We start from the raw sequence: 27,635 nt of genomic DNA on the forward strand, positions 1-27,635 counted from the left end.
GTAATTCCTGTGTGTGGTAACTATGGTCTTGGTTTAGCAAGGGCAACAGTACGCTCGGCTAACCAGCTAGCGATACTACATCTGGTACATGTGCAGGACACAGCAACATGCTGGGAGAGGAGAACCACAGACCCACAGCAGAACCACAGAACCTGCTCTGGCTCTTATCACCCACAAGGCAGTGTGATGACACTGACAAAGAGTGATGAGAGCCAGCAGAGGCATCATGCCCATAGTGAGCACAGGGGCACGTACCCCCTCAGATTTGTCCTGTTTAAAAAATGTTTTTTATTTGTTGTTGTTGTTTCTCTGTAATACTACTAGCCACCTAGCAATTTTATTACGTTTGCTTTAGCTAGCCCAGATAGGCTCCCAATCTCCCAACCTCATAACTACAGCTACCTGTACCAAGAAGCCATTTCAGGCTATCAATCAAGTTAGAGTAGCTAGCTTGTTTAATGTCTAACTATCTTAGCTGGCATGCCTGCTGGCAAGGTTGGTAGACTTTAGAAAAGCAAGCAATTACTAAATGTACTGAATAAGACTCCTTTCAATCTTTTACCCAGATTTTAGTAGCGATGCAGAGAAGCATATTTAGTTTTTTTTTAAATAACCACCAGTCAGGAGGATACAAAAAGCTCAAGAGGTATGCTTAGATATGCAGAAAAATATACATATTTCTTTTACATAGAATTAAGCATAATGATTATGGCTTTTTGGGGTGCATGACGCCCCTGAGACACTGTCCTGACTTCCAGGGGGCCCCAATTGATTGTATTACTCACTTTCACTCAGATATTATATGAACATGGCATAAGTCGTGGCAAAATGTGTAGAAAATGTGCTTTAAAACAGCAACATTTTCTCAACGCCCCATGGCAAAATGTGAGGAATTGCAGAAATGTACTTTTAAACTGCAAATGTCTCTCCGCCACCAAAATGTTTTGCCTGCAAGGTGGGGGGCCCTGACTAGCCCATATGGGTGGCCAAATGTATGCAAGTCACACTCTTTACAACAACTTTCCTTTAAAGTTGATGCAGCATAAATGTAATTACAACCTAATAAACAGTTTCATTCAACCATTCCAACACCTTGTGCACCTGCTCATCACCGGTCTTCACTCCCCTTCCTGTTATGTCACAAGAATGATCTGGGTCAATTAGTTACTTTTCACACAGGGGTAATTGGCTCAGGGCAAGATGCAATTAAAGAGCAGATTGAAAACCTTCAACCACCTTATTTGTGGTTCTTTCATTGAGGAAAATGAAGAGGGAGGAGAGTAAACTGGAGACTGAGAGAGACTAATGAACTTCTTGTGGTGGAGGCAGAGTGGAGAATGGAGTTCAGCAGGACCTGGGGTCCCAAGAGAGAGAGAATGGATCCCAGTCCAGGGCCCTGGTTCCCCCAGAGAGAATAGAACCCAGCTCAGAGCCCGCAGAGAAACACTAGAGCCCAGCAGTTTCATCCCTGCAGTCAGATCTCATGAGTTCTCACTGCACCAACATTCATTATTACACACACAAGCACAGAGCTCAGCTCACACTCGCCTATGTTTGGTTAAATTTAACTTCACCTAACTACAACACAAGGGGAACTATAGCTATGGACTCAAGTAGATCAAGGTATCTACAGTAACTCTTAGCCCACCACAGTATAATATTACTGTGAGTTACAGCAGAGCCAACAGATGCTTTAACTCATGAAACCACAAGAGGACATCGGCCAAGTATTTCATAGGAATATTACTCAAGGTTCCACAGTTCCCACAGGCAAACCAGGAAATTACATTTTAAATGGTTCGATTGACAGAAAAAAATTCAATTTAATGAAATGTATAAAATATATATCAAGGCTGAGCATATCTAACCCAGAGCCATATATACATGCCATATCTATTTTATTTTAACCTTCACTACTCGCCTACTATTCTAACACATATAATTCTCACATCCCTCATCCATTAAAACAGACAGCAACAGTATAAAGAAATGTCTTTAAATATATTTTATAAGATGCGCTACTTATGCATTGCCATTTTAAATATAAAACATCTTATTACTTTAATCTTATTACTTTAAGTTTATTACTACTTTAATATTATTACATTCACATGACACTCACTTTATTTATTTTTATTTATTTTTTTACATATTATTCACTGAATATCTACAGCTATATTTCCTGGTTAAAGACCTCTGTTATCAGAATGGGCTAACACTTGGAATGTCAAAGCATTGGCACAGTAGGGTTGCAAAATTCCAGAAATCCCGGTTAGAAGATTACCAGAATTATGAGAAAATAAGCAGGAAATCCTGGACATTTTCAGAAAGTTTCCGGAATTTTGCAACTGTACACATGAGTTAATTCTCAACAACAATAAGACAACAGTATCCTGATGCTACAAGGTCACAGTAAGATGTCTGGACCATCGGGTAAGAAGCACCGTCTCTAGTCTACTGGGCTGACTGGTTGTGGTTCTTCCTCTCCTGCCAGGACTTCTTCCTCAGGTCCAGCTCAGTGTCTGTGAATGCTGCTGGGCCCCAGTTAGTCATCCTCTGTGGTCCTTTATCACCTTGACAGACAGACAGACAGACAGACAGACAGACAGACAGACAGACAGACAGACAGAGGGAGAAAGAAAACATCACAGACTGTATTGAAACAACAGATCAATAGAATAAAGACATCAATAACATGGTAATATGAGTATGGAAAGAACAGAACAGAACATGAATATGCAGTGGAGGACATTCTACCATTCTTACTTACCTGGCTGGATGAGACGGACCAGCCCCTCGTGCTTGGCCACCTTGTCCTTCCAGCTCTTGGTCTTATTAGCTGCCTGCTCCAGTTTCATTCTCACCTCCTGTAACACAAACACACACATATATCTCAATGACGGCAAGTAGAAGTCCCTTTAAGTAATAAAGAAGTTATGATATTGTTCTTGAAGTAGAGACAGTTCTCAGTGAAATCACCACTAGATGGCAACAGAGTGCAAGGAGAGACCTCTATGATGGTTTTGTGTTGCGAGTAATTCAAGAAGAAGCCTAGTTTGGTGCCAAACCACTTTAGACGGTTGCGGTCAGTTGTGCTTACTGTCAGGGTGGTGGTCAGCCTTCCACTGACTCAACACTATCTTCAGCTGAATAAAGACCAGTGGTTGCTCACAGATAGACCTACAGCTACCAGCAACAACACAAGATAAAGACATATAGGTCTAAAGGAAGTACTTCCTGCCAATTTCTTTAAATCTTGTTTATGAAATGGCCTGGTAACACCTTACTTTAAGTGATGTGTTAATAGGGGACATGGTCCCTACTAGCAGCCATATTGAAACACAGACAGGGTGTTCTCTGACCTCGTACTGCTCCAGCGCTCCGTGCCTCTCTCTCTCAAGACTATCCAGCTGCAGCATGGCTGCCTGCAGGGCCGTCTCCTTGGCCAGCCGCTCGCTCTCCAGCTCCTGCTTCTCAGCCTGGGTCTGGGAGATGGCCCTCTGCTGCTGCAGGTGGATCTGCTCCAGCTCTGCCCGCTTGGCTGACTCCTCCTCCAGAAGCCTGAGTACATGCAGAAACAGACACACCACATGAACCAATCACAGACAGACAAACAAATGCTGGGTGCAGATGCCTGAGAATGTGAACATTAACATCTATACACAGCCTACCGATACACAACTGTGCGATCTGTGTGTGTCGTGTGAAGTTGTGTCCCACATGGCACCCTTTTCCCTATATAGTGTACTACCTTTAATCAGTGCACGTACACTGAGTGTACAAAACATTAGGAACACCTGCTCTTTCCATGACATAGACTGCCCGGGTGCATCCAGGTGAAAGCTATGATCCCTTATTGATGTCACTTGTTAAATCCACTTCAGTCAGTGTAGATGAAAGGGAGGAGACAGGTTAAAGAAGGATTTCTAAGCCTTGAGACAATTGAGACATGGATTGTGTATGTGTGTCATTCAGAGGGTGAATGGGAAAGACAAAAGATTGAAGTGCCTTTGAATGGGGCATGGTAGTAGGTGCCAGGCGCACCGGTTTGTGTGTGTCAAGAACTGCAACGCTGCTGGGTTTTTCACGCTCAACAGTTTCCCGTGTGTATCAAGAATGTTCCACCACCCAAAGGACATCCAGCCTACTTGATACAACTGTGGGAAGCATTGGAGTCAACATGGGCCAGCATCCCTATGGAACGCTTTCGACACCTTGTGGAGTCCATGCCCGGACGAACTGAGGCTGTTCTGAAGGCAAAAAGGGGGGAGGAAATCACTATTAGGAAAGTGTTCCTAATGTTTTGTACACTCAGTGTAAGGCTACTGTCTATGAGTGTGTCAAGTGTGTGTTGTGCCTAACCTGGTCTGTAGTTTGCGCATGGTCTCCTCATCCTGCCTGGCCTGTCTCTCGTCCTCTAGTGCATCCTCCAGGCGGTGGTACATATCCTCCAGCTCCCTGACACGCTGCAGGTACTGCTCCAACTCACTGGACTTCTGGGCCACCTGCTCCTCCATCTGCTGACGCACCTGACGGAGGACAGTGGACACACACAGTTTGATATGATCATCTGGACTCACAGACATTAATGCACGGACACGCACACACACACTCGATCACAGTACAAAGTAGCATGTGCTGTGCATGTGTCATTCATTGGTGTTTAGTGTAGATTTTCCCAGATAACTCCATAAATAATACTGTTACTCATACTGTGAGTAATAGTAATAATAATAGTAATAATACTTTGTTATTCATCAAACGCAATGATTCAAAGTCATGAGAGAAGTCTCACTGAGCAATACGTTGTTGCACTCATTCTGAGTATGCACTTCCTGGAACAGAGCTAGAATGCAGCTTTGTGGTTGGTTACCATTTTCTCTCTCTCCAGGTCTGTTCTGTAGCGGTCCTGCAGGTCAGTCTGGGTCTGCTTTCTCCTCTGCTCCTCCAGAGTCGCTGTGGCCGCTGCCTCCTCCAGTTTCTGTCAGGAGCCAAGGGAGAGGAAGCCTTAACACTGGAAAAGGGACCCCCCCCCTTTTTTTTATGATACTTCCACTCTATGAGGTCCAAAGCATTTCAACGGCAAAATGAGGCCCAGGGAAATAAACACAGTGATTTATTAGACATACAGTGATGATTTAAAAAATAACATTAAAAAGACTGCATGGAGGCTTTAAGGAACATTATGAATTTAAGAAAATGCATTTCAAAAGAACAGAATGGCATATTTTGAGTGTTGCGCATGGAATCGCAGTAAATCTGCCAAAAAGTTATATTTTGAAATAGAGCTCAATGGGTCATTTTTAAGAGTAGTTTAGCAAGGATAGGTGATTTAGAAACTGCAGAATCTGCTCTTTCTGATACTATACATACATATATAGACATCACAACGTCTTACCTGCTTGTGACTCTGTAGGAGAATTTGAATGTCACTTTTTGGCTCTCCTTCCCCTGCCTCTGTGTCAAGATGTTCATTGATTATTGATTACCATTACCATAAGTATCTATCCATTTATCCTGCTACTGGTCATTATTACGTGAATATATTACCATTAGTGTATTACCATAAGTATTTATATACAGTGGGGGAAAAAAGTATTTAGTCAGCCACCAATTGTGCAAGTTCTCCCACTTAAAAAGATGAGAGAGGCCTGTAATTTTCATCATAGGTACACGTCAACTATGACAGACAAAATGAGAAAAAAAAATCCTGAAAATCACATTGTAGGATTTTTAATGAATTTATTTGCAAATTATGGTGGAAAATAAGTATTTGGTCAATAACAAAAGTTTCTCAATACTTTGTTATATACCCTTTGTTGGCAATGACACAGGTCAAACGTTTTCTGTAAGTCTTCACAAGGTTTTCACACACTGTTGCTGGTATTTTGGCCCATTCCTCCATGCAGATCTCCTCTAGAGCAGTGATGTTTTGGGGCTGTCGCTGGGCAACACAGACTTTCAACTCCCTCCAAAGATGTTCTATGGGGTTGAGATCTGGAGACTGGCTAGAATTTTGTTTCTGGTGTCCTTTGACAGCTCTTTGGTCTTGGCCATAGTGGAGTTTGGAGTGTGACTGTTTGAGGTTGTGGACAGGTGTCTTTTATACTGATAACAAGTTCAAACAGGTGCCATTAATACAGATAACGAGTGGAGGACAGAGGAGCCTCTTAAAGAAGAAGTTACAGGTCTGTGAGAGCCAGAAATCTTGCTTGTTTGTAGGTGACCAAATACTTACTTTCCACCATAATTTGCTAATAAATTCATTAAAAATCCTACAATGTGATTTTCTGGAAAGAAATGTCTCAATTTGTCTGTCATAGTTGACGTGTACCTATGATGAAAATTACAGGCCTCTCTCATCTTTTTAAGTGGGAGAACTTGCACAATTGGTGGCTGACTAAATACTTTTTTCCCCCCACTGTATTCCTGCTACCAGTCACTTTTCAGCCCTGTTTACATGTATATCCATCCACCTTTTAGGCCTACATTGACACTCTTGCACACACTCACCAACACCCACACACTTACATACACACAAACACCCTCCATTTATGTTGCTGCCATACTGTTTAATATTATTATTTATCCTGCTAACAGTTACTTTCTCCTAATATCTTGCCTACATGTACATATCTACCTCAAGTATATAGCTTCCTCTCTTATTTCTTATTTATCGTGGTTGTTTTCATTATACTATTTTGATATGTAATACTGCACTGTTGGGCAGGGCAGGGCTTGCAAGTTATGCATTTCACTGTACTTGTACATGTGACAAATAAAACTTCAAACTCCAAACTTGAAACTTTGAATTCCAAGCTGCGCTGTTAATCAGATTCTTCATATACAATTTATCAATAGATAATGTTCTCACCCATCAGACTATTAGCAACTGCTCCATGGGCGCCCAGTGTGGCAGCCCCCTGCTCCAACCTTTCCAGCCTGTATATGTGTGTGTGTCTTTCGGAAGGGTTGGGATAAAGCAGAAGTCACATTTTAGTTGGACCTTGTGTACATATGATGAATAAAGTGATCTTAATCTTAATCTATTGTCAATTTAATCTTGTCTTTAGGCTAACTCAATTATTATTATATGTGTGAAATTAATTTTTATATAGTTTAGGTGTAGTTTCGATGGGCCATCATCTGGCTGTCTGCCAGTGAATGACTGGCATTAAATAAGAGGCAGGGGGAAGCCATGTCCTCTTAAAATTGCTTATAACACAAATTCTGTCCGTGATATTAAGATTCTAACAACAACAGTGTGTTATATAGACTTATTTAGGAAAAATTAAAAAAATTGTTTTGAGTCAACGTGACAGTGTTAATTCAGCCCTTACACTCTCAACTACAGGTTACTTTAGGGAAACTGCTAGGGAAAATCCATCTCAATTCAACAGGCTTTAAAAATGAACTTGCCATTGAGTTTAGTCTAAAGGAGAAGAAACGGATATTGGACAGGCTGGTGCTTTTCAGTGGGACAGACAAGCTACAATCATTAGACTTATCAGACCGCTTTATCATATATTTAACCTTTATAATTGTCACAAAACAGCAACCAAATAATATAAAGAGATAAGGACTTCTTTCAATTGGACAGTGGTACTTGATCTAATTTGAGTCGAGAACTTGAATAGCAAAGAAAGACGCATAAGAAGAAAACCTGGGCCTCCAGATGCTGGTGCAAAGGGGGAAGTGGGTAGTCTGAGAGATCTAAATAACCAGTAGACCAGCACCGGAATACAGGCATCAGCTCTTTCACAGGTGTCCCTGAGCCAGCTACATTTGCATACGTTTTTTTTCCTTCTCTCAGATCTAATTAAAAACAAGGCAACATATCGTCCCCCACGAATGATGGTCCCCCGGTACCAGTTGAAAAAATGAATGGAAGTACTGCATACAGTGGGGGAAAAAAGTATTTAGTCAGCCATCAATTGTGCAAGTTCTCCCACTTAAAAAGATGAGAGAGGCCTGTAATTTTCATTATAGGTACACGTCAACTATGACAGACAAAATGAGAGAAAAAATTCCAGAAAATCACATTGTAGGATTTTTAATGAATTTATTTGCAAATTATGGTGGAAAGTAAGTATTTGGTCACCTACAAACAAGCAAGATTTCTGGCTCTCACAGACCTGTAACTTCTTCTTTAAGAGGCTCCTCTGTCCTCCACTCGTTACCTGTATTAATGGCACCTGTTTGAACTTGTTATCAGTATGAAAGACACCTGTCCACAACCTCAAAACAGTCACACTCCAAACTCCACTATGGCCAAGACCAAAGCGCTGTCAAAGGACACCAGAAACAAAATTGTAGACCTGCACCAGGCTGGGAAGACTGAATCTGCAATATGTAGGCAGCTTGGTTTGAAGAAATCAACTGTGGGAGCAATTATTAGGAAATGGAAGACATACAAGACCACTGATAATCTCCCTCGATCTGGGGCTCCACGCAAGATCTCACCCCGTGGGGTCAAAATGATCACAAGAACGGTGAGCAAAAATCCCAGAACCACACGGGGGGACCTAGTGAATGACCTGCAGAGAGCTGGGACCAAAGTAACAAAGCCTACCATCAGTAACACACTACGCCGCCAGGGACTCAAATCCTGCAGTGCCAGATGTGTCCCCCTGCTTAAGCCAGTACATGTCCAGGCCCGTCTGAAGTTTGCTAGAGTGCATTTGGATGATCCAGAAGAGGATTGGGAGAATGTCATATGGTCAGATGAAACCAAAATATAACTTTTTGGTAAAAACTCAACTCGTCGTGTTTGGAGGACAAAGAATGCTGAGTTGCATCCAAAGAACACCATACCTACTGTGAAGCATGGGGGTGGAAACATCATGCTTTGGGGCTGTTTTTCTACAAAGGGACCAGGACGACTGATCCGTGTGAAGGAAAGAATGAATGGGGCCATGTATCGTGAGATTTTGAGTGAAAACCTCCTTCCATCAGCAAGGGCATTGAAGATGTAACGTGGCTGGGTCTTTCAGCATGACAATGATCCCAAACACACCGCCCGGGCAACGAAGGAGTGGCTTCGTAAGAAGCATTTCAAGGTCCTGGAGTGGCCTAGCCAGTCTCCAGATCTCAACCCCATAGAACATCTTTGGAGGGAGTTGAAAGTCTGTGTTGCCCAGCGACAGCCCCAAAACATCACTGCTCTAGATGAGATCTGCATGGAGGAATGGGCCAAAATACCAGCAACAGTGTGTGAAAACCTTGTGAAGACTTACAGAAAACGTTTGACCTGTGTCATTGCCAACAAAGGGTATATACAGTGGGGAAAAAAAGTATTTAGTCAGCCACCAATTGTACAAGTTCTCCCACTTAAAAAGATGAGAGAGGCCTGTAATTTTCATCATAGGTACACGTCAACTATGACAGACAAAATGAGGAAAAAAAATCCAGAAAATCACATTGTAGGATTTTTAATGAATTTATTTGCAAATTATGGTGGAAAATAAGTATTTGGTCAATAACAAAAGTTTCTCAATATTTTGTTATATACCCTTTGTTGGCAATGACACAGGTCAAACGTTTTCTGTAAGTCTTCACAAGGTTTTCACACACTGTTGCTGGTATTTTGGCCCATTCCTCCATGCAGATCTCCTCTCGAGCAGTGATATTTTGGGGCTGTCGCTGGGCAACACAGACTTTCAACTCCCTCCAAAGAATTTCTATGGGGTTGAGATCTGGAGACTGGCTAGGCCACTCCAGGACCTTGAAATGCTTCTTACGAAGCCACTCCTTCGTTGCCCGGGCGGTGTGTTTGGGATCATTGTCATGCTGAAAGACCCAGCCACATTTCATCTTCAATGCCCTTGCTGATGGAAGGAGGTTTTCACTCAAAATCTCACGATACATGGCCCCATTCATTCTTTCCTTTACACGGATCAGTCGTCCTGGTCCCTTTGCAGAAAAACAGCCCCAAAGCATGATGTTTCCACCCCCATGCTTCACAGTAGGTATGGTGTTCTTTGGATGCAACTCAGCATTCTTTGTCCTCCAAACACGACGAGTTGAGTTTTTACCAAAAAGTTCTATTTTGGTTTCATCTGACCATATGACATTCTCCCAATCCTCTTCTGGATCATCCAAAGGCACTCTAGCAAACTTCAGACGGGCCTGGACATGTACTGTCTTAAGCAGGGGGACTGCAGGATTTGAGTCCCTGGCGGCGTAGTGTGTTACTGATGGTAGGCTTTGTTACTTTGGTCCCAGCTCTCTGGAGGTCATTCACTAGGTCCCCCCATGTGGTTCTGGGATTTTTGCTCACCGTTCTTGTGATCATTTTGACCCCACGGGGTGAGCTCTTGCGTGGAGCCCCAGATCGAGGGAGATTATCAGTGGTCTTGTATGTCTTCCATTTCCTAATAATTGCTCCCAAAGTTGATTTCTTCAAACCAAGCTGCTTACCTATTGCAGATTCAGTCTTCCCAGCCTGGTGCAGGTCTACAATTTTGTTTCTGGTGTCCTTTGACAGCGCTTTGGTCTTGGCCATAGTGGAGTTTGGAGTGTGACTGTTTGAGGTTGTGGACAGGTGTCTTTTATACAGATAACAAGTTCAAACAGGTGCCATTAATACAGGTAACGAGTGGAGGACAGAGGAGCCTCTTAAAGAAGAAGTTACAGGTCTGTGAGAGCAAGAAATCTTGCTTGTTTGTAGGTGACCAAATACTTATTTTCCACCATAATTTGCAAATAAATTCATTAAAAATCCTACAATGTGATTTTCTGGAATTTCTTTTCTCAATTTGTCTGTCATAGTTGACGTGTACCTATGATGAAAATTACAGGCCTCTCTCATCTTTTTAAGTGGGAGAACTTGCACAATTGGTGGCTGACTAAATACTTTTTTTCCCCACTGTAACAAAGTATTGAGAAACTTTTGTTATTGACCAAATACTTATTTTCCACCATCATTTGCAAAAAAATAAAAAAATAAAAAAATCCTACAATGTGATTTTCTGGATTTTTTGTTCTCATTTTGTCTGTCATAGTTGACGTGTACCTATGATGAAAATTACAGGCCTCTCTCATCTTTTTAAGTGGGAGAACTTGCACAATTGGTGGCTGACTAAATACTTATTTTCCCCACTGTATATGGAGAGTGTTTAGTGCCAAAAATTAGGGATTAAATACATATATAATTCCTGATATTACATTTTCATCAACGCTCTTATCCAGAGCGACTTATAGTTAGTGAGTGCATACATTTTTCATACCGGCCCCCCGTGGGAATTGAACCCACAATCCTGGCATTGCAAGCACCATGCTCTACCATCTGAGCTACAGGAGGCCCTCAGATATAGGACAGACATTTCAGAACAAACTTCCTTCCTTTTTTTTTGGGGGGGGGGGGGGGACTATCTGTTGTTCCATGTAGTGAATATGTTATTCAATGCATTTGTATGGGTTAATAGCAGTAAGGCCAAATAACAATTTTCATCAAATAATTTGTATATATTTTTTTACACTTCAAGGGTAGGGTTGAATGGCGGGAACCCGGTTACCGAGATTTACCGGGATTTACCGCTCAAAACCACTCCCTTTTCCCGGGATAAATAACTGTGAGAAACCAGTAAATGATAATAAATAATTTATATGAACAGCATGGCGTGAAATGGAACTGTTAAATCATATGCGATGTCTAAATCTGGCTTCTCTACAGCCTCTGCATGATGAATCATCAACGCTCAGGGTGGGGACAGACTGCCCATCTCAGTATGGAGCGCTGTTCACAATGCATGTAGACCTATCATCATGGTAACTTTTTTTCTTGTGACAGGTAGGCCTACATTTGCTGCAGCATAGCTTATGCTACAGTAATATAAAGACCAAATGCGCATCTAATTTACCCTTCTCCATCTGGCTTTCGGGGGTCTCTTTATTTTTTAATTGTAAAGATTTGTTTTCTTAAATTGCAGCTGCAGTGTTAAAACAGCCTATCACTCGAATATTGTTTTTGTAAATCAGTGCATGCGCGAGCACTCTCTCACAGTCTTTCTCTCTCTCCAACTCCATTCAAATTGCATCCAAAATAGATAACGCTGTTCTAGATAAAAATGTAGCCCTAGTGCCTTGCAAAAGTATTCACCCCCCTTGGCATTTTCCCTATTTTGTTGCATTACAACCTGTAATTTAAAAGGATTTTTATTTGGATTTCATGTAATGGACATGTAATGGACAAGTGAAATGAAAAAAATGAATAACGGAAAAGTGGTGCGTGCATATGTATTCACCCCCTTTGCTATGAAGCCCCTAAATATGATCTGGTGCAACCAATTACCTTCAGAAGTCACATAATTAGTTAAATAAAGTCCACCTGTGTGCAATCTAAGTGTCACATGATCTGTCACATGATCTCAGTATATATACACCTGTTCTGAAAGGCCCCAGAGTCTGCAACACCACTAAGCAAGGGGCACCACCAAGCAAGCGGCACCATGAAGACCAAGGAGCTCTCCAAACAGGTCAGGGACAAAGTTGTGGAGAAGTACAGATCAGGGTTGGGTTATAAATAAATATCAGAAACTTTGAACATCCCACGGAGCACCATTAAATCCATTATTTAAAAAATGGAAAGAATATGGCACCACAACAAACCTGCCAAGAGAGGGCCACCCACCAATACTCACGGCCCAGGCAAGGAGGACATTAATCAGAGAGGCAACAAAGAGACCAAAGATAACCCTAAAGGAGCTGCAAAGCTCCACAGCGGAGATTGGAGTATCTGTCCATAGGACCACGTTAAGCCGTACACTCCACAGAGCTGGGATTTACGGAAGAGTGGCCAGAAATAAGCCATTGCTTAAAGAAAAAAAAAGCAAACACGTTTGGTGTTCGCCAAAAGGCATGTGGGAGACTCCCCAAACATATGGAAGAAGGTACTCCGGTCAGATGATACTAAAATTGAGCTTTTTGGCCATCAAGGAAAACGCTATGTCTGGCGCAAACCCAACACCTCTCATCACCCCGAGAACACCATCCCCACAGTGAAGCGTGGTGGTGGCAGCATCATGCTGTGGGGATGTTTTTCATTGGCAGGGACTGGGAAACTGGTCAGAATTGAAGGAATGATGGATGGCGCTAAATACAGGGAAATTCTTGAGGGAAACCTGTTTCACTCTTCCAGAGATTTGAGACTGGGACGGAGGTTCACCTTCCAGCAGAACAATGACCCTAAGCATACTGGTAAAGCAGTTTTGCCTTGTAGAATGGGCAAAAATCCCAGTGGCTAGATGTGCCAAGCTTATAGAGACATACCCCAAGAGACTTGCAGCTGTAATTTGTCTTATTTCTTGTTCGTTTCACAAAAAAAAATATTTAGCATCTTCAAGTGGTAGGCATGTTGTGTAAATCAAATGATACAAACCCCCCACAAATCCATTTTAATACCAGGTTGTAAGGCAACAAAATAGGAAAAATGCCAAGGGGGGTGAATACTTTCACAAGCCACTGTATAGATGTCGTAGCCTACCTCTTTCAGGTAATAAATTCAATGCAGTATTAGCCTTATATTTAGCTAATTATCGATGGTTATGCATAATAAGCTTCTAACTTATAGCCTCTGTCTCTTGCACAATTCGCACACCCTGTACTCCGCTGGCCTCTCTCCTTAAATAACGCTCCTGAGCTCTTGGAGTTCTATGCAGGAAACAATAGACTGAATAGCTTGCTGGACATCGTTTTTTTTTCTTTTCATTTGTTATACCAATAGACTATTCGAAGAGGAACGCAAGCTCTTGTTTGTTGAACGTTAAATACAGCAGCCAAAAGAACTCACGGGTTGTTTGAAAGAAGAGCGAACGCACGATTGCGGTAGGCTATAGCAGTTATTTATTCAGACCCATAACCATTCAATTTTCGTGAAGAGAAGTGAAAGCCGTCTGCATCTAATTATAGTCCTATATTATTCAAGGGTGACATTAGAATGATGACGATAAGGACAATGAAACTTATTAAATTTTGAACTGTTGAAAGCGAGGATGGAATAAAGCAACAATAGAGAGAGAAAGAGGAGGTAGGCTAATAACAATAGGATAAATATTATGAAAGGTAGGCCTATATATGCGTCAGCCTACTAATTATACAAATAGGCCCTATTATAATTCAAAATTAAAATCTAATTCGCTAGCCTATACTTGTAACTTTGTAGGCCGCATGTGCTGCACCAGAATTGCATGTTCTCTCCCTGCTTTATCATGGTTTGAACAATGTGCGCATGTCCAGCCCATATAATACAGTACAGTAATACAGTTCACACTCAAAAAGATTAGCCTACATGAGCTAGTTTCATTTATTTACCCAAGAGAGCATATAGCTAGCTACATCTATGGGCTATGTTTTTCTGTCATGTGTAATGTGCAGTAGCCTATATCATATGTATATTGGATAACGACACAATCATTTGGGCTTGGGCTCATTAAATGTCTTTAATGTAAGGCTCATAAAATGTATTTAATGTATGGCTCATCAGGCTCAGTGTCACGACTTCCTCCGAAGCTGCCTCCTTTCCTTGTTCGGGCAGGCTTCGGCGTTCGTCGTCACCGGCCTTCTAGCCACTGCCGGTCCATATCTCATCATTTAATTTGTTTTGTCTTGTCTATTACACACACACCTGGTTCATATCCCCTCATTAGTACATGTATAAGTATTCCCTCTGCCCCCCTTGTCCCTGTGGGTGATTGTTTATTGTGAGGAGAGAGTAGCTCGGTTGAGCTACGTTTATTTTGTATTGCCGGGGTATATTTTCCCCGTGTGCCTGTTTTGTTCCAGTGCGCCTGTTTTGCGCACTGGACTGTTTGACGCTATCCAGCATAACTCTGTGCAACGGAATAAACTCTGCATTCTGTGATTTACCCTCCTGCGCCAGACTCCTTCAAATCACCTATCACACTCAGGTAGCATCAGGGTTGAATTTTCAATCAAAGCTCTAATCAAATTCAGACAGGCCTATTTATATGCTTTATAATGCTTTTGTATGACACTTGGCAGGAAATACCGGGTTACCCGGGAGAAAAGTGATTTATTCTCAGGATGGAACAATTGTAAAATACCAGGAAAAACTTAAACCCTATTCAAGGGGTCTTAAAATTCAAAATCAAATAGGAAAATGATCCTTGGTATGACCTTCTTAAAACAATTCCATTTAGCTTAGTAGAACGCTGCTGGGTTTTTCACGTTCAACAGTTTCCCATGTGTATCAAGAAAGGACATCCGGCCAACTTGACACTGTGGGAAGCATTGGCGTCAAAATGGGCCAGCATCCCTGTGGAACGCTTTCGACACCTTGTAGAGTACATGCCCTGACAAATTGAAGCTGTTCTGTGGGCAAAAGGGGTGCAACTCAATATTAGGAAGGTGTTCCTAATGTTTTGTAGTCTCAGTGTCTATGCATTTATGTGCCAAACCATGCCCACGTGAATGTTTATTGGTCAATAGAGGCCATGTTGTTTTAGGTACTAGTCTGAAAATGTGTATTGAGAGACCTTTGTCCATAGATGCCACATATCAAGTTTCGTGCAGATCGGTAATTTGGTACCAGAAGAGTAGTGTTTTAAGTCTTTTTCACAAAATTCAAAATGGCGGAAAATCCATCATGGTGGACCTTATGTGTCCTTGAAGCAAAATTGTTCCTTTTGAGGAAAGGGACCTATGTACCGAATTGTATGACTTTAGGTCAAACAGGGTGAGGGGTGTGACCTTCCTAAATTTGCATTTTCATTCTGTTGTTATAGAGCCACTATCTGGCCAATCAGTGTACTTTTGTAAATGCCGGATCTCTATAGCAAGACGCATCATTCACCCAAGTTGTCAAAATCGGGCCAATGCTGTCTGAGATATCACATCTGACTAACGTATGAACGTACGAATGTACTAACGGACGGAGACAGATCCACAGTCCCCTTCCTGATTTCATAGTGGGGGAACAATGATCTGTTTCTGATATTCATAAACATTTCTAACATAATATGCTTCATTCACTGCAGTTGGGAATTCCGGTAAGTTCTCTACAAGTTTTACACAAGTTAAACATGGGTCAAGGTTAAGCATGAGACTTCACGGAATGGTGTTCATTAATGAGGAACTGAAACTCCTCTGGGAGTAACAGAAACAACAGCCCCTGTCACGCCCTGACTCAGGGGACTCTTATATGTTGAGTCAGGGTGTGTATATCTATGTTGGCCGGTGTGGTTCCCAATCAGAGGCAGCTGTCACTCGTTGTCTCTGATTGGGGATCATACTTAGGCAGCCTATTGGCACTAGGTAGTTGTGGGATCTTGTTCCGTGTGTAGGCTTGTTTGTGTGTAGCCTTTGGACTTCACGTGTCGTTTGGTTTGTTGTTTTGTCGTGTGTTTATCATTTGAATAAACATGTACGCATTTCACGCTGCGCCTTGGTCTGACCCGTCCTTGAACGAACGTGACAGCCCCCATAACCCCCGCCCCCACAAGCAATACTATGAGAGCACCTGAGCCGTGTGACAAACAACAAATAAACCTTCACTAAATAAATTGTTAATCAAAACAGCAATACTTAACTGTAAACGTAATATTTATTTACATGTAAAAAAATATATATATATAGGGTATGGGAGAAAGCAAGTAGGTAGAGATAGAGAGAGAGAGGCTTTCCTTGACTCAGGAAAGGGAGAGTGGGTAAGTGCTGATCTTTCATTCCATTATAATTGAATGCAGTAAAGAGTAGAGAGAAAACTCCACCATATAATCAGCCTATTGTCTTTAACTGTCACACCTCCTTCACACACCCACTGGACTTTTCCATCAAGTGCTTTCACCACAGACTTGAGAAGTAGTGAAGCATTTTTAAAAAATACTGTAACAGGCTCATTATAATATATGTTGTACCTCCAGGAGTAGGCTACCTGTAAAATGACATCATGGATCATGTTAACTGAGGTCAGTCGACAACTGGTAGTATAAATCCTAAACTGCTATAATAACCCTACTATATCACTACTACAATCACCCCTGATGGACCATGAATATGTCCGATTTGTCTGGGTTGTCTCAGCTAAGAGAGGGGAAGAATGTATGACAGGTCTGTGTAAAATGCTTGGGAACAGGCCTGGATGAGGACAGGACCTGTAGCTTTGACAACAGAATACAATCAACATTCTTAGTGTTCATTCTTAAGGGGCCACTGCCCTAAGGCAGAAAAGTTAACTGTCATTTACAGCAGACAAACAGAGGACAATAAAAATGTGATTAGTAACAGGGAGAGGTGTGAGGATTCCCTGTCCTGAGAGGACAGGTCATTTTCTGGTGGGGTTTATAGTTCTGAATGAAAGGGGATTTAACACTCTGAATAACATTTTTATGACAAGTAGTGTAAAGCTACATAGCACTTATGTGAGAGTGAGAGCAGGAGAGAGAGAGAAAGAGAGAGACAGAAAGCGAGAGAGGGAGACAGAGGGTCTACTATATAAATTGATGGAAAGCGGTGTTGGGGGAAAAACATACGACATTATAAAATCCATGTACACAAACAACAAGTGTGTGGTTAAAATGGGCAAAAAACAAACATACTTCTTTCCAATGGGCCGTGGGATGAGACAGGGATGCAGCTTGAGCCTCACCCTCTTCAACATATACAGTCGTGGTCAAAAGTTTTGAGAATGACACAAGTATTGGTCTTCACAAAGTTTGCTGCTTCAGTGTTTTTAGATATTTTTGTCAGATGTTACTACAGTTTACTGAAGTATAATTACAAGCATTCCATAAGTGTCAAAGGCTTTTACTGACAATTACATTAAGTTTAGGCAAAGAGTCAATATTTGCAGTGTTGACCCTTCTTTTTCAAGACCTCTGCAATCTGCCCTGGCATGCTGTCAATTAACTTCTGGGCCACATCCTGACTGATGGCAGCCCATTCTTGCATGCTTGGAGTTTGTCAGAATTTGTGGGTTTTTGTTTGTCCACCCGCCTCTTGAGGATTGACCACAAGTTCTCAATGGGATTAAGGTCTGGGGAGTTTCCTGGCCATGGACCCAAAATGTCGATGTTTTGTTCCCCGAGCCACTTAGTTATCACTTTTGCCTTATGGCAAGGTGCTCCATCATGCTGGAAAAGGCATTGTTCGTCACCAAACTGTTCTTGGATGGTTAGGAGAAGTTGCTCTCGGAGGATGTGTTGGTACCATTCTTTATTCATGGCTGTGTTCTTAGGCTAAATTGTGAGTGAGCCCACTCCCTTGGCTGAGAAGCAACCCCACACATGAATGGTCTCAGGATGCTTTACTGTTGGCATGACACAGGACTGATGGTAGCGCTCACCTTGTCTTCTCCGGACAAGCTTTTTTCCGGATGCCCCAAACAATCAGAAAGGGGATTCATCAGAGAAAATTACTTTACCCCAGTCCTCAGCAGTCCAATCCCTGTACCTTTTGCAGAATATCAGTCTGTCCCTGATGTTTTTCCTGGAGAGAAGTGGCTTCCTCGCTGCCCTTCTTGACACCAGGCCATCCTCCAAAAGTATTTGCCTCACTGTGCGTGCAGATGCACTCACACCTGCCTGCTGCTATTCCTGAGCAAGCTCTGCACTGGTGGTGCCCCGTCCCGCAGCTGAATCAACTTTAGGAGACAGTCCTGGCGCTTGCTGGACTTTCTTGGGCGTCCTGAAGCCTTCTTCACAACAATTGAACCTCTCTCCTTGAAGTTCTTGATGATCCGATAAATGGTTGATTTAGGTGCAATCTTACTAGCAGCAATATCCTTGCCTGTGAAGCCCATTTTGTGCAAAGCAATGATGACGGCACGTGTTTCCTTTCAGGTAACCATGGTTAACAGAGGAAGAACAATGATTTCAAGCACCACCCTCCTTTTAAAGCTTCCAGCCTGTTATTCTAACTCAATCAGCATGACAGAGTGATCTCCAGCCTTGTCCTCGTCAACACTCTTAACGAGAGAATCACTGACATGATGTCAGCTGGTCCTTTTGTGGCAGGGCTGAAATGCAGTGGAAATGTTTTTTTTGGGGATTAAGTTCATTTTCATGGCAGAGGGACTTTGCAATTAATTGCAATTCATCTGATCACGCTTCGTAACATTCTGGAGTATATGCAAATTGCCATCATAAAAACTGAGGCAGCAGACTTTGTGAAAATTTATATTTGTGTCATTCTCAAAACGTTTGACCACGACTGTACTGTATATCAACGAATTGTTGAGGGCACTAGAACATTCTGCAACACCCGGCCTCACCTACTAGAATTTGAGTCAAATGTCTACTGTTTGCTGATGATCTGGTTCTTCTGTCCCCAACCAAAGAGGACCTACAGCAGTACCTAGATCTTCTGCACAGATTCTGTCAGACCTGAGCCCCAACAGTGAATCTCATTAAGACAAAAATAATGGTGTTCCAAAAATGGTCCAGCTGCGCGGATCACAAATACAAATTCCATTTAGACACCCTAGAGCACACAAAAAACTATACCTACCTCGGGCTAAACATCAGCACCACAGGTAACGTCCACAAAGCTGTGACCGATCTGAGAGGCAAGGCAAGAAGGGCCTTTACGCCATCAAAAGGAACATAGAATTAAATATCCCAATTTGGATCTGTCGAAAAATACTTGAATCAGTTATAGAACCCATTTCCCTTTATGGTTGTGAGGTCTGGGGTCCGCTCACCAACCAATAATTCACAAAATGGGACAAACACCAAATGTACAACTTAAAACACCAAATAATATATGCAGAGCAGAATTAGGACAATACCCGCTAATTATCAAGATCCAGAAAAGAGCTGTTCAATTCTAGGACCACCTAAAAGGATGCGATTCCCAAACCGTTTCATAACAAAGCCATCACCTACAGAGAGATGAGAAGAGAAGGGTCCCCTCTAGGGATGGGCAAGATAAATAAAGTACTTGAGGACTTGAACTGACGTCAAAACTTTATCTTTAACCAGAGATCTCATTTTTTCCAATACTGTAAAACTATTTGGTCAAAAAAGACAACGTTAATTTGCTTTGACTCTAGTGTTCCATTTGTACATGTGCATTTGCAAAACGAAACCAAAAATAAACCAAGACAAACATCGCACAGTTCTGCACCCTAAATTCCCTTTCCCCTCCTTGTCTCACTCATTCAATTGCGTTCCGACTGCTCCCTCTACACACGCGTGCTGTGTGTGCCAACATAAATAAATGCCTATAAAAACGTATCTAACTGATGGGATACACAGGTTACATTCCTTGCCAAATGACGACAGTTTTATCACAAATTCTTAATGGACTGGTTGACTGAAGTAGGGAAATATGTGTTCCAACAATGAGCTGCAGTTTTGGAATAATTGCGTCATTTTCCGTTTAGGCTACTTTGCGGTTGTCACTAATTACTATGCTATATCGTAAAAATTAATGAAACCCATTATTAGCTTTTTGGTGTTAATTTAAGGTTGGGCTAGGCATAAGATTAACAGTGTGGTTAGGGTTAAGGATTAGGTTTAAAATCAGATTTTAAGAAACAAAATTGTAGAAACAGGCAGGGTTTATGACTTTGTGGCTGTGGTAACTAACGTTAGTGACGACTCTACTTTGCAAACTGCTAGTGCCACTAGTAGTGGCGTTTAGAATTGGTCAGCCTAGGCATAGACAAGTTCCACACTGAAAATATGCTAAAACTTTTGTTTGATAAAGACAAAGAGCACATTTTCATCAGAATCATTAAGCCTAGGCCTACTCACCAAACAGATGTCCTGGCCATAATTCATCCCTATGTAGAATTGTTAATCCATTTGGAAAATTACAAGGAACAGGTATAATAAATTAAATCGAACGTCTGTATATTGAAAAGAAGACAGAGTTTGGTTTGTAACCCTGAAAAATGTGTCTTCAAATTGAGCTCTGTTTCAAATGATCACTCTTTGCACTATTGTGTTATATTTTATTCTGTTATATTACATCATGTTTTGTTTACTATAAAATAGGTGTCGAATGTGATAAGGGCAAGGGCTCAGGAAATAAGAGCATCTTGTCTGCTAAATTAACAAAACAAGGATATGCCATTGCACAGCCATAGACTTCTACAAGCCAGCGCCACACTGTTGAGGCTACTACCTTTTTGAAGATTGTGTTCCACGACATAATATAGCCAGTTACAGTTTCAATAAATTAATCTTAAATGGCACTTGTGTTTTTTATTGACTGAATATATATGAGGCAATTTGGCAATTAGGATTCGTTATCTGTAACATTCTGATAAATTAGGCATTGTTGCTCATTGTTGGCATATTCTGTAGATAAATATGCACATATTTTTTTTGTGTACTCTAAAAAAACATGAGAGTCAAATGCCCATCCCTAGTCCCCTCAGCAAGCTGGTCCTGGGGCTCTGTTCACAAACACAAACAGACCCCACAGAGCCACATGACAGCAACACAATTAGACCCAATGAAATCATGAGACAACAAAAATATTATTACTTGACACATTGAAAATAACTAACCAAAAAACAAAGCAAACTAGAATGATATTTGGCCCTAAACAGACAGTACACAGTCACAGAATACCTGACCAATGTGACTGACCCCAAATTAAGAAAAGCTTTGACTACCGACTCAGTGAGCATAGCCTTGCTATTGAGAGGCCGCCGTAGGCAGACCTGGCTCTCGAGAGAAGACGGGCTATGTGCACACTACCCACAAAATGAGGTGGAAAGTGAGCTGCACCATATTAGAGACAATTATTTCCCTCAGATTACACAGACCCACAAAGAAGTTGAAAACAAATCAAATTTTGATAAACTCCCATATCTATCAGATGAAATACCACTGTGTGCCATCACAGCAGCAATATTTGTGACCTGTTGCCACAAAAAAAGGGCAACCAGTGAAGCACAAAAACCATTGTAAATACAACCCATATTTATTTATTTTCTCTTTTGTACTTCAACTATTTGCACATTATTACAACACTGTACATAGCCATAATATATCATTTGAAATGTCTCTATTATTTTACTGTTAATTTCTGATTGTTTATTTCACTTTTGTTTATTATCTATTTCACTTGCTTTGGCAATGTAAACATGTTTCCCATGCCAATAAAGCCCTCTGAATTTTATTGACAGAGAGGAGAGGGACAGAGGGAGCAAAACACAGAGAGCGAGAGAGAGAGAGAGGGACAGAGAAATAGACAGTACCTTCCTCATAGACTCCAGCTGTCTATGCTTGTTTTCATTGGCTGTCTGCAGCAGCCTCATCCTCTCCTCCAGCTCCCCCTGCTCAGCCTGCTGTTTCTGCCTGAGCTCCCTGCGCCGCAGCCTGGCCTCACGGTGCGGAGAGGGCAGGCCCAACCTCAGCTGCTGGATGCATGTTTGGATGGCTAGGAGGGGAGGAGAGGAGAGGGGAGTCCGGCTGGCTGCTTTATCTACTGCAGCGACCCACACCCTGATAAACACACAGCTGGGACAGAGCGATGTGAGAGCAAGTTCCTCTGATATTTAAAAATAAACCCTAATGTGGTGAGATAAAAGCTGTGCTGTTTACAGAATCTGTTAGGATGGTGGTGAGGGATTGGACGCTTTACCTTGGATCCATTCTTGTTTCCTCTTCTTATCCGATGCGCTGATCTCAAAGCTTTTGTCGCTGCACTTGACTATAAAGAGGCATTTCTTCCCCTCCTTGTCTGGTAGAGACTGCAGAGAGAACAAGACTTCACACACACTAACCGCACACTTCCTTGTGTTTGACCATTAACCCTCTAGAGTCTAAGCCCGGTCTAAGCTGGGGGAGGGGGGGGGTTCTAAGCTAACATATGGAATTGTTTTAAGATGGTCATACCAAGGATCATTTAGCTATTTGATTTAGAATTTTAAGACCCCTTAAGGTATAATACTTGTTTTTAAATACATATATTGTTTGATGAAACATTTAATTTGTGACTCATTTCAGGAAACTAGGCATATGTCACACGTCACTACTTCACAGGAGAGCCATTTGAACTTCAACTTTTTTTTTTTAATCAAAATGCGTTTTTTGGCAAAATGCGTTTTTTGGCAGAAATGCCTTCTGGAACATGTGAACTTTCATGTGCCTTAATAACAAACTTGTATGCCATCTGTAAATATGAATAAAATTGTTAAATTACGAGCCTAGTTGGTTTAGCCACAGATAGGAACCTTCCCGCTAGCCATGATTGGCTGAGATAATGGATGGGCTGGACATGCCGAGAGATGAGTTCGGATTGGTTTGCCATGTAGCACGCTTCTGTCTATAACATGAGCTGGTCAGTATGTGTACAGTACCAGTCAAAAAAGTTTGGACACACCTACTCATTCAAGGGTTTATCTTCATTTTTACTATTTTAAACATTTTAGAATAATAGTGAAGACATCAAAACTATGAAATAACACATATGGAAACATGTAGTAACCCAAAAAGTGTTAAACTAATCAAAATATATTTTAGATTTTAGATTATTCAAAGTAGCCACCCTTTGCCTTGATGACAGCTTTGCACACTCTTGGCATTCTCTCAACCAGCTTCACCTGGAATGCTTTTCCAATAGTCTTGAAGGAGTTCCCACATATGCTGAGCACTTGTTGGCTGCTTTTCCTTCACTCTGCCGTCCTACTCATCCCAAACCATCTCAATTGGGTTGAGGTTGGGTGATTGTGGAGGCCAGGTCACCTGATGCAGCATTCCCATCACTCTCCTTCTTGGTCAAATAGCCCTTACACAGCCTGGAGGTGTGTTGGGTCATTGTCCTGTTGAAAAATAAATGATAGTCCCACTAAGCGCAAACCAGATGGGATGGCGTATCGCTACAGAATGCTGTGATGCCATGCTGGTTAAGTGTGCCTTGAATTCTAAATAAATCACTGACTGTGTCACCAGCAAAGCACCTCCACACCATCACACCTCCTCCTCCATGCTTCACGGTGGGAACCACACATGCGGCGATCATCCATTCACATACTCTGCGTCTCACAAAGACACGGCAGTTGGAACCAAAAATCTCAAATTTGGACTCATCAGACCAAAGGACAGATTTCCACCAGTCTAATGTCCATTGCTCGTGTTTCTTGGCCCAAGCAAGTTTCTTCTTCTTATTGGTGTCCTTTAGTAGTGGATTCTTTGCAGCAATTCGACCATGAAGGCCTGATTCATGCAGTCTCCTCTGAACAGTTGATGTTGAGATGTGTCTGTTACTTGAACTCTGTGAAGCATTTATTTGGGCTGCAATCTGAGGCTGGTAACTCTAATGAACTTATCCTCTGTAGCAGAGGGAACTCTGGGTCTTCCTTTCCTGTGGCGGTCCTCAGGAGAACCAGTTTCCTCATAGTGCTTGATGGTTTTTGCGACTGAAACTTTCTGGATTGACTGACCTTCATGTCTTCAAGTAATTATGGACTGTCGTTTCTCTTTGCTTATTTGAGCTGTTCTTGCCATAATATGAACTTGGTCTTTTACCAAATAGGGCTATATTCTGTATACCCCCCTACCTTGTCAAAACACAACTGATTGGCTCAAACGCATTAAGAAGAAAATACATTCCACAAATTCACTTTTAACAAGGCACACCTGTTAATTGAAATGCATTCCAGGTGACTACCTCATGAAGCTGGTTGAGAGAATGCCAAGAGTGTGCAAAGCTGTCATCAAGGCAAAGGGTGGCTACTTTGAAGAATCTCAAATATAAAATATATTTTGATTTGTTTAACACTGTTTTGGGGTTACTACATGATTACATATGTGTTATTTCATAGTATTGATGTCTTCACTATTATTCTACAATGTAGAAAATAGTAAAAATAAAGAGAAACCCTTGAAGTAGTAGGTGTGTCCAAACTTTTGACTGGTACTGTAGGTAATCCTTTCGCAGATGTTTTGAAAGATATCACGTAGTAGAACTGCAAAGGTCTTGCTCTCCACTTTCTGGAGGACCGAGTTTCGAAATCCGTGGAATGCACGGTGGTATTAGAGTATGATAGCTAAGGAGATACCCTGTAGCTCAGTTGGTAGAGCATGGCGCTTGCAACGCCAGGGTTGTGGGTTCGTTTCCCATGGGGGGGGGGCAATATGAAAATGTATGCACTCACTAACTGTACGTCGCTCTGGATAAGAGCGTCTGCTAAATGACTCAAATGTAAAATGAGATGGAGAAAAGAGAACACACAGAAGGCTGTTGTATAAAACACCTGTCTCCAGATTACATCTTCAAACTAAGGCAACCGGGACAGCGGGAGAAGCATCCATCCATGTATACAGGTAAGATAGTCTAGATAGCTACATTTTCAGAAATTACAAATTTTTGACATTTTACATATTTAGCAGATGCTCTTATCCAGAGCGACTTACAGTTAGTGAGTGCATACATTTTTTGTATTTTTTTATACTGGCCCCCCGTGGGAGTCAAACCCACAACCCTGGCATTGCAAACGCCATGCTCTACCAACTGAGCTACATCCCTGCTGGCCATTCCCTCCCCTACCCTGGGCCAATTGTGCGCCGCCCCATGGGTCTCCCGGTCGCGGCTGGCTACGACAGAGCCTGGATTCGAACCAGGATCTCTAGTGGCACAGCTAGCACTGCGATGCAGTGCCTTAGACCACTGCGCCACTCGGGACACGTTTCTAATTTTGTCAGAAAGTCGTTTTCATTTAAAGTTAAAGCGTACCGTTAGCTGGCTGGCTCGCTAGCTAACGTTACGTGTATGATCTGTGTAGTAATATTATTTGTATTGCAGAGCCATTTGCATTGCTAGTTATAGTCTAATTTTAGCTAGCTAGCTAACATTGAACCTTGTTGGTTAGCTACCTGCAGATTCATGCAGGGTAGTAACGTTATGAGTTGGGGTTATGGTTCATTGTTTAGCTAGCTAGCGAGCTAGCTAAAAATCTAAACAAAATACTCTACTATGCGAGTAACCATTTCAATAGAATGTTCATGATGTCACTGCGACAACTGTCGATAGACGTAGCTGGTAAATTCGCTTTGGCTATCTACTCCGATTTCAGAGCACTTGACTGAGTGTGCCAGAGCGCAGAATAACTGACGAATTTACGAACGCTCAACACCTGTTGAATATGGCCGGTGTCAATAAACGTTGGCAAAAAAGTGTAAATAAATTGTTGCCAGCAGCACAGTTGCAGTCACCAAAGCTCTGGATAACATAAAAACAGCCTAACCAGCTCTGCTACGGCGAGTAAAATGGTCAGAGTGAGCTGTTCCCTCATTTGTGTCTGGAAGTAGCTAGCAAGCATGCTTGACTGCTGTTGTTAGGTCAGAACGCTCGGATCAACCCTACTCCTCGGCCAGAGCGTCAAGTGTGTGCTCTGAACTCTCCGAGATAGAAGCGCTCTGAATTTACGAACGGACAATCTGACAACGCTCTGAGTTTACGAACATCCAGAGCGCACCCTGAGCACACTCTGGCACTCCAGATTGAATTTACAAACACACCTGTAGAATAAACCAGCCTTTAGTCTTGAAATCTTTGGTTGTTTAGTACATGGCCTCACATTGTGAATCCTTAAAGAGGTGGGTGTGGCTAAAGCTTAAGAGGGTGTGAACAATGCTGAATGGGTGTAGACAAAGAAGAGCTCTCCAGTAGGTGTACCAAAACATTCAAGAGCCATTTTCTCAAAAGTGAGGTTACAAGTTTATCATCTTTCAAAGCAGAATTACTTTCCCATTGTTCCTCAACTGTAGTGCATGATATACCATTTTCTAGCTTTGAGTCTCTACTTTTATCCAATGTAAAAAACATAATTTCAAATGTTGCTACATAAGACCGAATCGAGCGCGTTCGGTCACATTTGGCATTACTGCTATTAGCCAATAGAAAGGCATTGAATAACAGATTCACTACATTGTACAGATTCACTACATAATAGTTTGTCGGCCAAACCGTTCGGACGCTACAGACGTTTTCGTGAACAGACAGACTTTCGGGATGTCTCATGGTCTGACAAACACCACTCTAGCTCTGCCACCTTTCACCGCAAATATCGGCGGATGCGGTGGATTGAGATGCAGCCCATGCAAATAAACAGATATCTCTAGCATAAACAGACGGATTTTGATAGAGATTGTTTTATTATGTTAATTACATTTCCGCGGGGCCGCGGAAATTGTAGGCTATGGGTGAACAATGTCAAAGGAAGCTGGTTAACAAAGGTGGGCTAGCAAGCATTCCAATGCTCCTCACAGTTGATTTAGGAGATAAATGATCGCATTAAGAATGACCAAAGGAATAATACAGTGTTATTACCTCCACACAACAGTTGCGGTCCAGCAAAATTTCCCCCTTCTTGTCAGTGAGGTCCTCACTCACATAGTATGACATAGAGTTTGGTCCAAGCACAAACCAGCGCTCCGTCCAATTTTTCCTTTTGTGGCCTTTTTTCATCATGTAGCCCTTCAGGAAAAAATACATGAATCTGTCACACTCAAGATATCGTATCTATATCTATTTGATTGTTACCACCGGCAGAGGTCTAACAGAGGTCAGTATAGAGTAGACAGTCACTGTGTCCCAAATGGCACCCTATTCCCTATGTAGTGCAGTACTTTTGACCAGAGCCCTATGGGTCCTGGTTAAAAGTATTGCACTACATAGGGAATATGGTCCCATTTGGAATGCAGAAAGAGCAGTGAGAG

At 41.9% G+C, this 27,635-nt stretch overlaps 1 protein-coding gene across 1 annotated transcript in view; it reads right to left on the bottom strand.

Annotated features, from left to right (window-relative positions):
• Window positions 1–2,130: 2,130 nt before the first annotated feature.
• The window catches only part of LOC311128611 (switch-associated protein 70-like), a 29,415-nt gene continuing 3,910 nt past the window's right edge, over window positions 2,131–27,635 (bottom strand). Inside the window, exons 5-12 of the mRNA XM_084160787.1 lie at window positions 27,247–27,393; window positions 22,558–22,666; window positions 22,172–22,353; window positions 4,874–4,981; window positions 4,363–4,529; window positions 3,363–3,561; window positions 2,771–2,867; window positions 2,131–2,573 (exon numbers count right to left, since the gene is read on the bottom strand). Coding sequence (XP_084016913.1) covers window positions 2,455–2,573; window positions 2,771–2,867; window positions 3,363–3,561; window positions 4,363–4,529; window positions 4,874–4,981; window positions 22,172–22,353; window positions 22,558–22,666; window positions 27,247–27,393 — 1,128 coding nt within the window. The 3' untranslated portion in view covers window positions 2,131–2,454. The remainder of the gene's footprint in view (window positions 2,574–2,770; window positions 2,868–3,362; window positions 3,562–4,362; window positions 4,530–4,873; window positions 4,982–22,171; window positions 22,354–22,557; window positions 22,667–27,246; window positions 27,394–27,635) is intronic.

Source organism: Coregonus lavaretus (assembly GCF_964263955.1).
Source record: "Coregonus lavaretus genome assembly, chromosome: 4".
Lineage (NCBI taxonomy): Eukaryota > Metazoa > Chordata > Actinopteri > Salmoniformes > Salmonidae > Coregonus > Coregonus lavaretus.